At 54.7% G+C, this 16,301-nt stretch overlaps 1 protein-coding gene across 1 annotated transcript; it reads right to left on the bottom strand.

Annotated features, from left to right (window-relative positions):
• Positions 1 to 512: 512 nt before the first annotated feature.
• ANHX (anomalous homeobox) lies at positions 513 to 11,217 on the bottom strand (the record flags this gene model as incomplete). Its single annotated transcript, XM_081113755.1, has 11 exons — positions 513 to 599; positions 743 to 827; positions 1,930 to 2,065; positions 3,113 to 3,402; positions 4,538 to 4,655; positions 5,036 to 5,195; positions 5,330 to 5,453; positions 7,101 to 7,228; positions 9,286 to 9,555; positions 9,631 to 9,683; positions 10,980 to 11,217. 11 exons carry the CDS (start codon positions 11,215 to 11,217, stop codon positions 513 to 515), a joined length of 1,689 nt encoding a protein of 562 aa, XP_080969881.1.
• Positions 11,218 to 16,301: the final 5,084 nt, after the last annotated feature.

Genomic DNA, 16,301 nt, shown 5'->3' with positions numbered 1-16,301 from the left:
GAAACTTTAATGTAATTGAACAGAACATGTGACAAACGTAACAGATTACAACCTTAGAGTGAAAGGCACCCGCCACCCTGCTGGGACACCCCACGCCACTTGGAGAAGCACCACAGGCACAGATTGACAGCACGCTTCCACATCCCACTCACCACATTAGCTGGGGGGAGTCTGGCCTGGCGCAGGGCGGGCAGGAGGAGGGCCGGAAGGGGAACAGTCTCCTGCCCACAACTGCTCAGGGGTGGCCCTAACGTCTGCCGTGGCCTGAGTGGAACACACCCCTTCGGACTGGGATCCATAAACATTTCTCAAACGCTTCCTCCAACATCGGGAGCTGCCAAACAACTGCATAAACAGGGCGTGGACCAGGGATGCACACACCTCCCAGCAGAGCCCCCAGGGAACGCGGGAACCTCCTCTTTTCATCAGAATGAGGCTCTGTAACTTGTACTGAATGGTCGAATGTCCACACCTGTCTTCCCTGGGATGCTGGCCTGGCTCCTGGGGGCAGCTCAGCCCAGGTTGCCCCCCGAAAGCTCAAGGAGCATCCTGGCCACCCAGAAGGCATCGCTGGAGGCCTGGCTGTCAGACCACGGCACCTGGAAAGACAACACAGCATCACACATGCAGGCGCCCTCTGCCCGCCTCCCCCAAGCTCATCTTTGGCCGACTTGTTCACTCCGAAGGCAGGAGTGAATCCAGGAGTGAGGAAGGAACCCAGTTCCTCCTAGGAAAGCCTCACCTGGTTGGACGGCAGGGGCTCGCTCAGCTCCCCAGCAGGCACAGGCCCGGGAAAGGTCGACGGGGCAGGAGCCTGCTCCGGGAGGCTGTAGAAGGGGCCACATCAGAACAGGGCTGATCTCCAGTGGGCACCAAACCACGCCTTCCACCCCGTGGGGAACATGTTTGAGGGTGTCTGCGCACCAGGAACTCCCCGTGTGCCAGGCCCTCAGACCCATCTCCTCCCTGAGGGACCTCAGGGCACAGCGACCACAGGGGCCCATGGGACACAACAAGCACATGGCCCGGGGAGGGGGGGGGGATAGTGCACCAGAGCGGCTCACGGGGGACACGTGCAGCGAGAAGGTCATGCAGAAGGGACGGGCTGGGGGGGGGGAGATAGTGCACCAGGCGGCTCATGGGGGACACGTGCAGCGAGAAGGTCGTGCAGAAGGGACGGGCTGGGGGGGGGGGGGAGATAGTGCACCAGGCGGCTCATGGGGGACACCTGCAGCGAGAAGGTTGTGCAGAAGGACGGGCTGGGAGGTGAAGGAGACAGAGCACCTCAAACCCAAACCAGAGGCAGCAGAGGGATGCAGCTGCCAGGGAGACCTGCTGGCAGGTCCCTAAAGGCCATCGCACATGTCTGTTCCGACTCCAGGTCACTATGGAGGTCGGTCAGGGTTCTCCCACCATCTGAATTGGGACTTCCCCTCCCTCTCGCGTCCCCCTGTAATTCTGCCCTCACTTGGCACCTGGCCTTCAGCGCCAGATTAGTGAGACCCCATCTCTGGGGATGCGGTCCTGGGGGTCACTCTCAGAAATTCCCTCTAGCAGAGGACCCCCCTCCCCAGTCACATCCCTCTGTCCCTCCTGTGTGCAGGCTCCTGGACCCTTGTCCTGGCCCCTGGCCGCTCCACAGCACCTAGGCTGCCAAGGCCCTTTAAAACTTCACTCTGGAAATAAAACCAGGATCTCCATGCTGCTCAGAAACTCTATGCCAGAAAGAGGCTACTGGGTGCCAGGGCAATCTCAGGGAAGATGTCCTGTCCACTCTCGTGTTCCCCGTTCTGTCTGGGCGAAACCCCACCCTCTTCTCTTTGGGAGACTCAGGCTAAGGGATTATTGCAGTTTCCGGAAACCTGTAAGCAAAAGGCTTCATTGGCACAAGCTCAGGCAACACTATGAACCAGGACTCTGCAGGCTTACCTCTGGGGCAGGACCAACTCCGGAGCCTGTGGTGGGGGCTCTGTCACCAGGAAGCTGCCTGCCTGGCTGACGCTGGTGCCCGGACCCTCCTCCAAGAATGTGCTCTGGGGGTGGCTGCCGGGCAGGTCAGGGAGCCCTGCATGAAGGAAAGGCCACAGCCCACTGCAGGGAGGAAGGGCCAAGCTCACACACAGCGCAACCAAGACCTGCAGGACAGGAGTGTCCAGCTGCCTGGCCACAGCCCGCAGCCTCCCTCCCTGAAGGAGGACTGGCCACAACTGTTCATCTCAGCGGTGCCTTCGGGCTTCCAGAGGACAAAACGAAGGCCAATTCTCCTTGTCTGACTGTCCCCCAGCCCAAGACTCAGCATCCGAATCTGCCCACCCACTGCCATGGGAGGTGGGGACATTGTCACTTCACCTTTGGCTTCACTGAGGTATAAGGTGCCACAACCTTACCTTTCCCCACTTACATTGTTTCACAGAATATTTCCCTCTCTCCCTCCCGCCCCCCCCTCTATATATATTTCCAATTAATCTTAGAGAGGAAGGGAGAGGGAGAGAAACACCAATGATGAAAGAATCATTGACAGGCAGCATCCTGCACGCACCACACTGGGGATCAAGTCCGAAAACCAGGCATGTGCCCTGACCGGGAATCCTACCATGACCTCCTGGTTCATAGGTTGATGCTCAAACACTGCCGGCCCGACAGAAAATCGGTCACGCTTAAAGACAAGCCCCTGTGGCCCTGGCTGGTGTGACTCAGTGGATAGAGTGTCAGACTACGGACTGAAAAGTGCCGGGTTTGATTCCGGTCAAGGGCACATGCCCGGGTTGCAGTCTCAGAAGCTTGACCCTGTGCTGTAGCAGCAGATGCTGGCAGGTAGGCAAGTGCAGAGTGCAGAGTGGAGGACTGGCAGCTGCTTCGACTCCTTTTTGCTCTTTCCTCGCATCTTATTTTGTTTCATGTGCACGTTTTATTTTGACAAATGAAACAAATAAGAACTATAGCCTGGGATGTTGGTTGGAAGAGCCTCTTTGAGGCTCACTGGTTCTGGGTCTAATCAAGCACAGGGTTCAGGCGGAAGCCCTGACCCTTCCCATACCTCCCTGCCCCCCAGAGGTGCCCGTAGCTGCAGCCTCTGGTGCAGAAACTCATGGTCCCAGTGGAGTGGACTCACCTGTGCAGCTGGGCTCGGCGACCGTGGAAATGGACACCGACATAGAAGCGTCCGAAGGGGGCATCCAGAAGTGCAGCCCGTGACTGTGCACCAGCTGTCCAGTCTGAACGGAAGCATCCCTGGAGGACGCCAGTGTGAGGGACACCAGCCAGGGCTTGGGCGCAGCTGAAGGGTCCAGCAAGTCGCTGCGGGCGGCCAGCCCAGCGAAGCCAGGGTCAGGATAGACAGCGGGGAGAGTGGATGGGTCGTGGCCAGGCCCCTCCGGATACATCTCGCCGCCCTGCAGAGAGCTGGGAAACCCCACGAACACTGTCCCTTGGTGGACGGAGGCTCGCTCCGGCCAGGACAGTCACTGACGGCATGGGGCCCACCATTCCCCAATCCTGCTGCCTTCACTGCTCTCCTGTGCCTGCAAACGCTCTACAGACACTTAGAAGAAAGTATGACAACAGGAAACCCAAGATACACTCGCAGTTCCTTCAAAGGCCTCAGGGAAGCACTCTCCACGCACTGAGAGCTGGACGTGGCTAGGAAGGGCCTAGCAGGCGACTGAATAGACGGTGGTTGGTCTCAAAGGAACACGAGGCAGCAGTGGATAATAATGAAAGAATTAATAATGGCCGAACCGGTTTGGCTCAGTGGATAGAGCGTTGGCCTGCGGACTGAAGGGTCCCGGGTTCGATTCCGGTCAGGGGCATGTGCCTTGGTTGCGGGCACATCCCTGGTGGGGGCGTGCAGGAGGCAGCTGATCAATCTCTCTCGTCGATGTTTCTAACTCTCTGTACCTCTCCCTTCTTCTCTGTAAGAAATCAATAAAATATTAAAAAAAGAAAAAAAGAAAAAAGAATTAATAATCCACAAATGCTCACCGTGTCTCAGATGGTGCTCCTGGGCCTCTGTCAACAACCCTCACCCCAGGAACCGTGGCAACAACCACAAGGCAGGTCCTGCAAGTCCCCACTTCACAGGTGAAAAAAGCGAGGCAGGGAGGTCAGAGCACCCGCCTAGAGACACACAGCCGGTGCTGTCACCGGACATCAGGTGCCAGGCCGGGCACTACCCTGTACAGCAGGAACCCGGCAGTGCTGGCCCTGATCAACCCAATGAAACAAACCACACCAAACACCAGGAGCAAACAAACCACGACAGCTGGGTGTGCCTGCAGGCGATAGGTTTGCGTATTTTTCTTTCTGCGTCTGTTTCCCCTTCTCCATCACGCGCAGAACGCCAGGCTGTGAGTCAGTCTCGGGGAACAAGTGCAGGGTCCCTGACCAGGGCTCCCGGCAAGGGCGCCCGCACTCCTGTGGCCACAGCCCTCCCAGACCTGGTCCCAGCGGGCCCAGCTCGCCCATGCTCATTCCCCCTGGTATCCTGCTGACGGTGGGGAAGCTGAACAAGGAGAACAGACCGTGGGGATGACAGTACCTGGGAGTCAGTGATTCGGGCATTGTCCCGTCTCCAGAAACGTCCAAGGCCAGGGCTGGAGGCTGCCAAAACCCTGGAGTGGTCACCAGGGTTCGAGCCGGCCCATTCTCCTCACCTCCTGTAGAAAGCCAGTTGGATGGGAGGGAGGCTGGATGGACCTTAAGTTCCAGCCTCCTTCCCAGCAGCCACAGGAGCCCTGCTGTGGGGAAAGGTGTGACCACCGAGTCCTTCCAACAGTCTGTGTCCCGTGATGCACCTTTACTCTGAGCAACAATCCCTAACCAGACACCCTGCTCCCCAAACCTACGCACTTGGCCCGGGCCAAGTGGCCTCCACACACGAGGGCAGCCGCAGCCCCATCTGACCCTCAGCCTCACTGTTCTTGCTCCTCAGGGTGAGTGTGCAGGTCAGGATTAGGGTTAGGCCTGGCCCTGGACATGGTGCGGTGACCGGGCAGCCGAGGTCAGCTCCCAGCATGGGGACCTTTGGGCCACTCACCTGCCCACTGAGGTGGGTGCCCACCCACGAAGCCGGGGTGGCGGTGGCCTGAGGGCTGCGGCTCCAAACACTGGAGCCCCGCCCTCTGGCGCCGGCGGTAATTGGCGAACCAGTTGTAGACCTGCTCCACGGTGAGGCTGGTCTCCGCAGCCAGGGCCTCCTGCGGAGACATGGGATCTGAGCCCAGCAGCAGGGTGCACGGGGGAGGGGGTGCATGAAGGTCACCAGAGGCCAGACTGCTGCGCAGCAGGCGGGGGCACCGAGGGCTGCCTGGCCTGACTCTCGGGCTCTCACCCGCTGGGCCTTGCTGGGGCTGCTGCTCACACCCGAGGCGAAGCTCTGCAACTTCTGGCGAACCTCCCTGGGGAAGTTGCGGCTCTTCAGTCCGTCAGGGCAGAGGGAGGGGGGCGGCGGGTTCCTGGGGAGCACAGACAGGGGGTGTCACAGCCTCCCTTCTCCTGGCACCGCTCCTGTTAAACCTCCTGTGCCCAGAACACGGTGCCCTGCACGTCCTCTGCTCACAGGCCACTCCTCCCAGTTCCTATGCTGCCAGGTCCCAGGGCCCCGTCTCCTGAGGGGTGAGGGCTCCCCAGCCCCACTTGCAGGTTGCACCAGGGCTTCCAGGATATGCAGCGAGATGCCAGGCCTGACAAATGCCAAGAACTGGGGAAGCTACATGGTGAGGATGCTGAGATTGGTTATGCTTGATCGTTGTGAAAATCTGAGTTATTTCGAAAGAAAACAGTGGCATCTAAACAAACAGCCCCTTAAAAGAATAAAAATAAATGAATAAACAAACAAACAAATAGCCCCCGTATATACCAAACTTAAAATCCAAACACCAACTGAACAAATACCCTGGATGTCAAAATGGGATCCCACTCACGCAAATCCCAAGTGGAGCTTGTCCCCAGCCCTCCCCACATCCCCCCAGCCCCCGTCCTGCGCACATGGTGAGGAGCCACCACATTCCAGCCGCTGGGCCAAGAGCGCTGAGTCCAGCTTGAATCTTTCTTTTGCTCCTCAAAGACATACAAGCCATTGGCAAATCCTCCAACTCTATTTTTTATAAAATGTATTTTTATTGATTTCAGAGCGGAAGGGAGAGGGAGATGGAAACATCAATGATGAAAGAGAATCATGGATCGGCTGCCTCCTGAACACCCTCCACGGGGGATTGAGCCAGAAACCTGGGTATGTGCCCTTTCAGGGAATCGAACCTGGGACCCTTCAGTCAGCAGGTTGGCGCTCTATCCACTGAGCCAACCCAGCTAGGGAGGGCCAAACTCGATCTTAACACAACCCTTTCTTCAGCCACTGCCAGAGACTCAGAACCTCCGGCTCCTGCTCCTGCACTGGCCTCCGCTGTAACTCCCCTGCCCCCTCCTTGTGCCCCTGGGGACCACCATCCACTTGCTCGGGTCTCTCCTCCAGGATTGGATGGGCCCGCACTCAGCCCTCCCCACAGCAAGAACAATGGGTCCCAGCCCCCTTCGGAGAACCTTCCGTCTCCCCTTCCTCACTCTGAATCATGGGATGTGCAGTGTTGCCCTGACTACTGTCTATCCTCTACCCAAGGTCAGCTCTGGAGCACAAAGCCCAGTTTCTGTCCTCAGCACCTCCAGTAGCACCACAACGAGAGCCTCTTCACAGACACTGCTGGTCCCAAACCATTTCCCGTGCTGAGCTGCACTCGGGCCGCTCCCAGCACCTACAGGGAGGGACACCCTGTAGCCTGGAAGACATGGAGGTTGAGTGAATGTCGGGTCTGAGGACATAGCTCACTGTCTGCAGCAGCATGAAAACATTCTCTCTGGTCAGAAAGGAATGGGTCTCTTCTGGACACGAACCAGGACCTGGAGCTGAGGAGTCCTGCACCTGGGCTGTCGGGAGCTCAGGGAGACCTGGGGGCCTGCAGACCAGCGGGGACACCCATGACCAGGAGCAAAGCTGTCCAGTCTCTGTGTCTGGCCTGGAACCTGGCTTTGCCTCCGTGTCCTCCACCCTGTGCTCATCCAGGAACCGGCCGCCCCTCCCTCTGCACAAATAACGCTCAGCCACGTACCTCTTCCTGCAGCGGAACTTCTGCACCGAGGTCAGCGTGGCCACGCCCAGCCTCTTCCTGACCAAATGGTAGTGAATGTCATTCCAGAGCTGCACAAGCTCCTCACTGCCTCCTGGCACCCAGCATCCCTGCGGAGAAGAGCCTGCTGAGACCTGGCCAGCTCACCCACCTGAGCACGGCCATCGCCCAGACCTGACCCCTGGGAAGAGCTGCTCACTGATGTGCCAAGCAGCAGGGCATGGCCAGATGGCCAGCACTCCAGTCCACCCCAGGTGCAGGCGGCATCCTGGAGGCCCAGCTGGCATCCATTCACACCAGCACGTCAACCCTCCCACAAAGTACACAGGTGGGGACAGCTGTCAGTCACTCCTCAGAGGTGAGGAGCCTGAGGAAAGGGCAGGTAGGCGACTGGCTGGCGGCCACACAGGAGGCAGAGCTGTTGTCAGTGACGACCACATTGTCTTTTTAAGGCTCCAAAGCCCGACCCGTCTTGTGTGAAAATTTTTTTCTCCCACCAGCAGGGAAGTGGAGTGAAGCCCAGGGTGACCTGTTCCAATGGCCACACTTTGAAGATGGCCAGGACGTCTGGCACTGGCCTCCCCGAGACACCAGTCGGTGTGCGTTTCTCGCCTTTAACTCCACGTTCCCAGCGCCATCTTGGCGAGGGAGGTGCAGATCATCAGAAAGAGCCCACGTGGCTGGGCTGGGACGTGCAGTCTCTGCCAGGATCAGCCATCAGCCTCAGGCACAACAGTCAGGAAGCCAGGGACCCTCCCTGCCTGCAGGACCAGCCTGGGCCTGAAACATGTGGTGGCTACAGCATTAGCTCTCGGGTCTCAGCCACACGGCACCTCTTCAGAGCATGTCTAAGCCACCCTGACGGAATCTGACCCCTCTCCTGGGAGTCTGTCCGCACTGGTGTCATCCTACATTTCATCGCTGATGCCTTCACGGCAGTTATCACACCTCTAACTGTGGGTGCCCTTGTTTCTGTACGTCACCCGTTTATTTGGACAGATTTAAACACTGGAGCCCTCCTATGTCCCAGGGTTATGCTGGGTGTCATCGCTCTTGCAATGAGAACAAGGCGCGGCCCCTCCCTCCTGGGCCCACGTGCAGTGAGGGGAGACAGAGGAAGCACAAAGGGACTCTCTAATTACGACCTGAGGGCGGAATCCAAGGACAGAATGCGGGGTTGCACTTGAGGATAAAGGGTCACTACCCAGACAGGTGACACTGACAGCAGAAACCTGAAAGGTGGGAAGGCACCAACCTCTAGCTGAGGGAATGACATGTGCATAGATCCTGAGATAAAGAAATGTTGCGGAAATTCTAAGAACGGCCAGGAAACCAGCATGGGCCACACGGAGGAAGGGGGAGTGTGGGTCCAGGCCTGGAGAGCAGGCAGGCTCAGGCCCCAGGCCCTGGTGCACACATGGTCCCACCTGCAGTTCTACAACTTCCTCCAGCTGCTGCATGAAGGCAGAGGCGGGAGGAGGACACCTCTTGGCTTGGAGCGTGGGGGTGGGAATACAAGGAACTTGGAAGAAGTGACTATCTTTACGGTAAGTATGTGCTATGTGCTGAAACAGGGAAACATGGGCCCTCAAATCCATGACTGAAGCCCGCTGAGCTGTCTGTATTTTGGAATTCAGAATTTCTCTGATTTTATGAACTAACACAGGCACACACTATAGCGTATGTGTCTGGGGCAGGCAGCATACCGCAGTCAAACATGCCAATATGTAGGCAGCAAAATGTACCACTGTCCACAAGGTGGGTAAGTAACGACCGTCAATCCTTCACTGCAAGCCACGTTTTCATGGAGGATGAGCTGAGGCGCCCAGTGCCCCCAGAGGAGTGGCACAGATGCCTATGGTTTCCGCGTTTTCAAGAGCGAGCCTTTGGCTCAGGGACAGAGGTCCTGGGTCTGCTTGACTGCTGGCTACACGACTGGCAGCCAGCACTCCAACCTGGGACCCCCCACTCAGTGAGGATTTCATCAATGGACCACTTTTCTCAGATGATCAAACTGCTCAGATATTGGTAAAGTGAGAGGGGACCATCCTGCCTTGTTTACAGAACCTCTCTCCAGGCTCTGGCTGGCTGTGGACTTTCCATCTCGCTCAGGATGCAGCGGCTGCCGCCCCTCTCTCAGCACCTCCCCCCACAAGACCAGTCCTACCTCCAATATCCGGCAGGCGGCCTGGTGCTGCTCCTGCTGGGCCAGCACGCGGGCGCACACCAGCGCCACGTCCTTGTTGTCCAGGAGGTACAGGCGGAGCTGGCTCTCCAGCACGGCCGTGACCAAGGGCTGTGCCTGGGTGAGGTCGTCCTGCAGGTCCCGGCACAGCCTGCCCGCAAGGCTCACCAGCTCCTCCACAGATGGGCTGGCGCCTCCACTCTCCCGCAGCAGCTTCAGGAAACTCTGCATCCTGGGCTGGGTTGCGTCCCTCTGCAAACAAGGTTGCAGGCATCACAAGAGCCAGCTCTAACCATGGGCTGATTGGACATGAATCCTCAGACCAACTCTGAGAGGCCCCTCCCACTCGGGCACTGGAGAGGTGGCAACAGTGAGGTTACCTGAGAAAGACGGGGAACCAGGCCCCATGGCACTGCCTTTCAGTCCCGCCGAATCCGTCTAGCCCAGCTGTGTACCCGGCTGCGCTGGGTGCTGTCACTCACCCCTCTGCACCTTTCACCTGCCCCCAGGTGCCCCCGTTTGCACCTGGCCTTCTATACGTGCCTCACTCCTCCTCTGGGCTCGGTGGGTCAGTGACCATGTGTGTGGGGGCCATCAGGTTTCCCCAGCATCTCCCAGCCGTGAGGAGGTGCCCTGGGCCAGGGGCTGGGCAGACACCATTTCCATTCGTGTAAGAGGGGCCATGGGGCCTGCGGGAACAGGACTAGTACCATCCGGTTCTAACTATTGTGATTTTGGGGGGAAAAACCCAAAACCTCAAACTCATCATTTGGAAAGCACTAGGAGATAAAGGCTGCCCTAGTCACAGACACTGAAGAATGTAAGAAGGGCAAGGCCGCCCAGGGTGGCCAATGCTGTGGGCGGTGGCACTGAGGACACAGGCCGAGGCACTGAGGGGGCCCCACCAGGCTGGCTGCAGTTCCCGAGCAAAGAGCACTGATCCACTGCACCCCAAAGCCCACTCTGTGTGTCCCCCCAAACATATAAGCTACAGCAAGCGGACTTGAAGGCTTTGTGAGTTTTTCTTTTTCATACAAATCTATGCATAGAGACGCCTATTTTTACGCGCGGAGAACGCTTATCCGGACCGACAGACATTTCCTGGTGCCATCGCTGGCCCTGCACAGCATCCCATGGAAAAGGGGCCGCCACCCGCTCAGACGGCTCCACCTGTGGACGTTCAGGCAACTTGCTAGTGGCCGCTTTTCAGAGAGAAGACCCGACTCCCAAGGCTGTGCCGGATTAAGAGAGAAAACACCGCTTCCTGCGGATCGGACTCCGGGGCCAGTTACCGGGCAGAGCCTTCGGGCAGCTTCGCGTCTAGCAGATGCGGCTGAACTTCCCGCGAGGCCGGCGCTCAGCGCCCCTCAGCGCCCCCGGCTCCCCACCCCGCGGGCGCCCTCTCCTCCACGCCCCGCAATTCTCCCCGCCGCTACGGGCGGGAGGCGCTGGAACCCGCGTCCCTGCGGGAGCCGAGGCTCCAGGACATGGACAGGGCGGGGCGAGTTCAGCTCAGGACCCGGTTCCGTCCAGAGCCCGCGCCACGGAAAAGAGGCTACGGGCTGGGCTCCTGCGGACACGGCGGGGACCCCGCCCTGGGCGGGACGGAGGGACGGAAGGTGGCTGTCGGGCGCCCTGACCCCTCCACTCCCCAGGGGGTGGCCGAGGCCCAGTACCTTTCCCGGTGATGCTCCCCGCGGAGGCCACGAGCGCTGCTCTGCCGGGTGTACTTGGGTGCCGCTGGGGAACCCCCGCCCCCCGCTGCTTCCGTGCTTGCTCGGCGCGCACGTGCTCAGCCCGCACCTCCGGGGAGGAGGCGCCGAGGAGGCGGCCATCCGGCAGCGCGGAAGGTGCGGTCGCAACAAAGTATCGAGGCCGCGGCCAATCCGGCGGGAGCCCTGCCCGAGGCCCCATGCGGGTGTCGGTGCCCAGTCCCTGTGCCCTGGGTCCCTGCACCCGGGGTGCGCAGAGAGGTTCTGGGGTTCGGCGGTGCCCGCAAACCTGGCTCTGGGAGTCCTCAGGCCCCGGGCAGAGCGGCAGGTTGGGGGGGGGCGGCGGTGGGAGTCGGGGAGGACCGGGCGCCGCCGCCGCCTACACGTCCGGGAGGCGTGGGCAGGAGGAAGCGGCGACCCTTGGATGACCCCAGGCTACCGGTGTGGGTGGACCTGGAGCAAACCCCCCCCTCCCGCCCCCAGCTTGGGACGCCCCAATTGCCTTCTGCACCCACACCGGCTCCCTGCCCTGCGGGCGACCGCGCCTTTCAAACCCAGAGCCCGAGGCCGCAGGGTGGGAGCGGAGGCCCCGCTGAGCCGGGCCGCGAGGACAGCGCCCAGTGACACCCACCCCCACGCCAGGGCTCTCGCTGACCCTGGTCACAGCGGTGGGCACCACGGAATGCCACGGCCCCGCTGGGCAGGGTCCTTGGTGCCGTGACAACGGCAGAGCCGTGGGGCCCAGCGCGATGGACGGCCGTCTGGACAGGAGAGAGCAAAGGGCGGTCCGGTGTTACCGGAAGGAAGGGTCTCTGGCTTCCTAGCTTGTTTGTGAGAAGGGCGTCGGGACAAAAACAAGCACCTCAGCCTTTGCTCAAGTGACAAATCTGGAAGCGATCCAGGCAGCTGACATGTGTTCTCCAAGTTACGACACATGTGTCCAACGAGCCTCAGAGGGCAGTGCTTTCAGCTCTACTTTTTCGTGATTTTTAAGCTTTAGTGTTAAGTGCCGGCAGAGTTAGGATTTATTGTTGGTGAAATAGTACTTTTAGAATTAGGACTCTATTCCTGACAACTTCCTTTGCCCTGGATGTTTCCAGAAAAGGGTACAGATTTTCAAATGTCAGGCGTTACATTAGGAGACTGGGTGAGGCAGAATCAGTCTGACCCGTATTTCAGCTGCGTGGACTTTGTTGCAGGTTTAGGTTAGATTTAGTTCACTCCTTTCAACTATTCCGAAGCAGGATGTTTCCCTCAGCGGGGCCTGGGACCTGAACCTGCACATGTTTGCGATCCGCTTGTGCTCACAGGGAAGACAACAGCTTTTGGAAAACGTGAGCTCCATGCCCTGCCTCACAGCCCGAGTGCTTTTCTGGGATCTGAGATCCCTTTGCTTTCCAATCTATGTTCATATAGATTCTATAGTTCTGACTTCAGAGCTCCCAGCCCTGTGTGAAGGCCTAGCTCTCCTGAGCCCTCCCCCATGTTTTGTAGTGCAAAGCCCTACGTGCATTGGGGTGGTTTTCATATACGTGAGGGGGTGGGGCAGCAACAGGCAAGGGATGGTGTGCTCTCTGAGTCCTTTACCCGTCTCTCAGCCTAACAGTACAGATCGCCTCGAATGGGTTTCCTTCAACTATTGCATTGTCCACCTTCCTGCCCTCAGATAGCGTCTGCCTTGCACTTAGAAGTCAGCCCAATCTTTCATTTTTCGCTTTCTCTGCCAACCTCATACTTGTCATACTATCCCTAAGGGTCCGTGATGACCCAGGGGAAAGAGTGGCTGGAAACGCCTCTGTGGGGTGGTTCTCTGGGTTTCTAAGCCCACACGCCAGCCAAGGCGACTGGTCTACACAGGACATCACCTCTTCCTGCCCTTGCACCCAGGATGAGAGCAGCAACTCCTTGCTGACAAAAAATGTTCCTTCGTTTCTAGTGCTTTGTTCCTTTGGGTTTCTTTGTTTTGTTATTTTTGAAGCTTACCCAGTTGGTTTAACCAGAACATGACTGATTTGTAAAAATTGGAAATTTTCTGTTTCTGACATAACAATTCCTTATAACTTTTTGTTTTCACACCTTGGCTAAAATTTCCATTACGTTGTTCAATAAATGTGATGAGCATCCTGGTAATTTTCTGCATTTAAGGGTGCATGTCTATTGTTGAACCATTAAGTATGACATACTTCTTGAAGGGGTTAAAGAAGTTCATTTCTTATTTCATATTTTAAAATATGTATGATTATTACATTCCATCAATTGAATTATCTGTACATGTTGAGATAATCATAGGGCTTATCTTTTATCTGGGAGTGTGGTTATTTTCACGAAATGATTTTCTGATATTGTCTTCCAAACATCCTAATGTGTTTCAATTAGGATCACATTCAGCTGCATATAAGAGAACCAGTTCTCCCCCCACCCCCAAAACACAGTTTTCTCTTTTGTGTAAAACATACCCAGATATTGGTAGTCTAGGGTGCCTGTAGCAGCCTCGCCGTTATCAGATGGGCAGTCACTCTCCATTGCATTCTGGAGGTAGCGTCCATCCTCAGGATGAATTCAGGTGCTAGGATGGCTACGAAACCCAAACCATGATGTGCTGCGTATTGAAGAGGAAGGATGAAAAGACCCTAGGGGGCTTTCCCCAGGGGCTTGTTTTCCTTCTAAAGAACCTTCCCATTAGGCCCGCTCAGCAACTTGTACTGCCATAGCATTACTCAGAGTTCAGCAGCATGATTACATTTAATTACAAAGAAAATGGAGAAATGTAGCTTTTCAGCAACCGACACTGCCATTAGGAAAAACATTGATTCTGGTGGCAGTGGACACTACCAATGGTCTGCTACATGTCACAGGGACATGGTTTTTTAAAAATATACACGATCACATGCATTTTGTTATTCCATTTGGGACTCTTAAATCTATGTTCATATGACTTGCAAGTCATTCTCTCCTTCCCCTAACGTCTATTTACTGGGAAATATTGTTAAATGTTGGAATTAACTTTCCTTGAACTTTTTTGAAAATTATCAACTATTATAGGCTACGTTGGAAGGACCAGATGGATTCCCACACCAGAGATTAGATTTTTTAACAGAAATTCAATTTTGTTTAATGGTTGTACATAGAATCATTCTGTTAAGTTTCATTTGTCTGGTAAGTTTTCCATTGCTTTTAAGCTTCAAACAACACCCAGCACTATCCTTTCCCACACTATTGGATTACCATCCTCTTGGTTGCATGTGGATTTGCATCACACAATACAGTAACTTTTAAATTCTAAGTGACCCTGGGTAATAGTAAATTGAATGTGGACTTTGCCTTAGGTGCTTATTCTTACTGTGTGTGTATCTTCAGTGGAACATCAATGACAAAATACAGTCATGGTATTTCTAAGGATTTACGGGGCATCCTTTAGCAAATATCTGAAATTCTTTCTTTATCCAAGTTTTCCTTTCCCTTCTGTGAATCATCATGCTTCATCCTAGGTATCTTGAGATTGTATCCTGTATAATGAGCTGAATACAGTAAGGATTAGTCATTCAGAAATTATTAAATACCTCTTTTAAGGAAGACACAACTTTTAGAGGGGTAAGAGATGAATTCCCTCCTGAAGTAAAGAGTACAAGGTGGAGGGTGCTTCAGAAATCTTTATAGTTTTGAACCCTCATATTCCTCCAAGACAGCCCTAATCTGTTTGCCAGGGATCCCACACTTTTCAGATTAGTGCTCAGTCCAATAAGCAAATTGGTGAGGTTGTAAAGAAAACAGACTTTGTAAAACAAGCAACTGGTAGAATAATTTACCAATACCCTGACTCTACAACTATACATACATATTCCAGAATTACTTAAATGTATTACAAAAATGAGACATAGCTAAAATAAAGGCAGTTGAACTAGAATTAAAAGTGTCTGTACCATGCCGAACCGGTTTGGCTCAGTGGATAGAGCGTCGGCCTGTGGACTAAAGGGTCCCGGGTTCGACTCCGGTCAAGGGCATGTACCTGGGTTGTAGGCACATCCCCAGTAGGAGATGTGCAGGAGGCAGCTGATCGATGTTTCTCTCTCATCAATGTTTCTAACTCTCTATCTCTCTCCCTTCCTCTCTGTAAAAAATCAATAAAATATATTTTAAAAAAATTAAATTAAAAACAAACAAACAACAACAACAACAAAAAACAGCCGAAACCGGTTTGGCTCAGTGGATAGAGCGTCGGCCTGCGGACTGAAGGGTCCCAGGTTCGATTCCGGTCAAGGGCATGTACCTGGGTTGCGGGCACATCCCCAGTGGGAGATGTGCAGGAGGCAGCTGATCGATGTTTCTCTCTCATCGATGTTTCTGACTATCTCTCTCCCTTCCTCTCTGTAAAAAATTAATAAAATATATTAAAAAAAAGCTCAACTTGCTTTTTCTGTAGGTGTGCAATAAAAACTTGAAGTCCCAAGTACTTCTGCCTACTTAGGTGAGAAGGTCAATTTCTTGCCATTGCACCTTGAATGAGGATCCCATCATGAGTGCACGTATGGTCTGGAATTAGGAATCCTAAAGACATCAGGATAATCTAACCAGTTAGAAATATACACCAGTCTGGCCAGCGTGGCTCAGTGGTGGAGCACTGACCTATGAACTAGGAAGTCAGGCTCAATCCCCAGTTGGGGGCATGCAGAAGGAAGCCAATCAACGATTCTCCCTCATCATTGATATTTCTCTCTCTCCCTCTACCTTCCTCTAGGAATCAATCTACATATATTTTAAAAATAAATGTACACCATGGCGATGTATATAACAAAAGAGGTAGCTGCCAGGCCCACTTATAAAGGAAACAAATAATATATATGTGGTTTCTATTACTAAAAGGTATTTTAGTGAGTCATTTTATTCCAGCAAAAGGTTGCATTTAAGAATTTTGCAATGAAGAGTAGAATTTTTCTATCATTAATAAATGTTCCTGTTAAATAAGTTATGAATTTCAAATGAGTGTATTTGATGTTCATTTATGAAATTTCCTCAGAGAAGTTTATCATATCTAAAAACCGACTGTCCCACATTCATTTCATTCATATGGTTCCACAGCTGTACAACATTATAGGAAGGTATGACCTAAAACTGAAAATATTTGTAGGGTTCACCAAACTCATGGAGTTCCTGTGTGTATGCACTGATGTTTTTTAGATGTAAAAACAGCTTTCTGTGCATGCCCTTCCACATGCTGTGCCTTCATAAGGTTTCCATTCAGTGTAAGTTTTGCGGTGCATGGGATGATTTCATTTATACTTTCTCTTC

Source organism: Myotis nattereri (genome assembly GCF_964212035.1).
Source record: "Myotis nattereri genome assembly, chromosome: 19".
Lineage (NCBI taxonomy): Eukaryota > Metazoa > Chordata > Mammalia > Chiroptera > Vespertilionidae > Myotis > Myotis nattereri.
The sequence above is the reverse complement of the archived record's forward strand: the minus strand, read 5'-3'. Positions and strand labels throughout refer to the sequence as shown.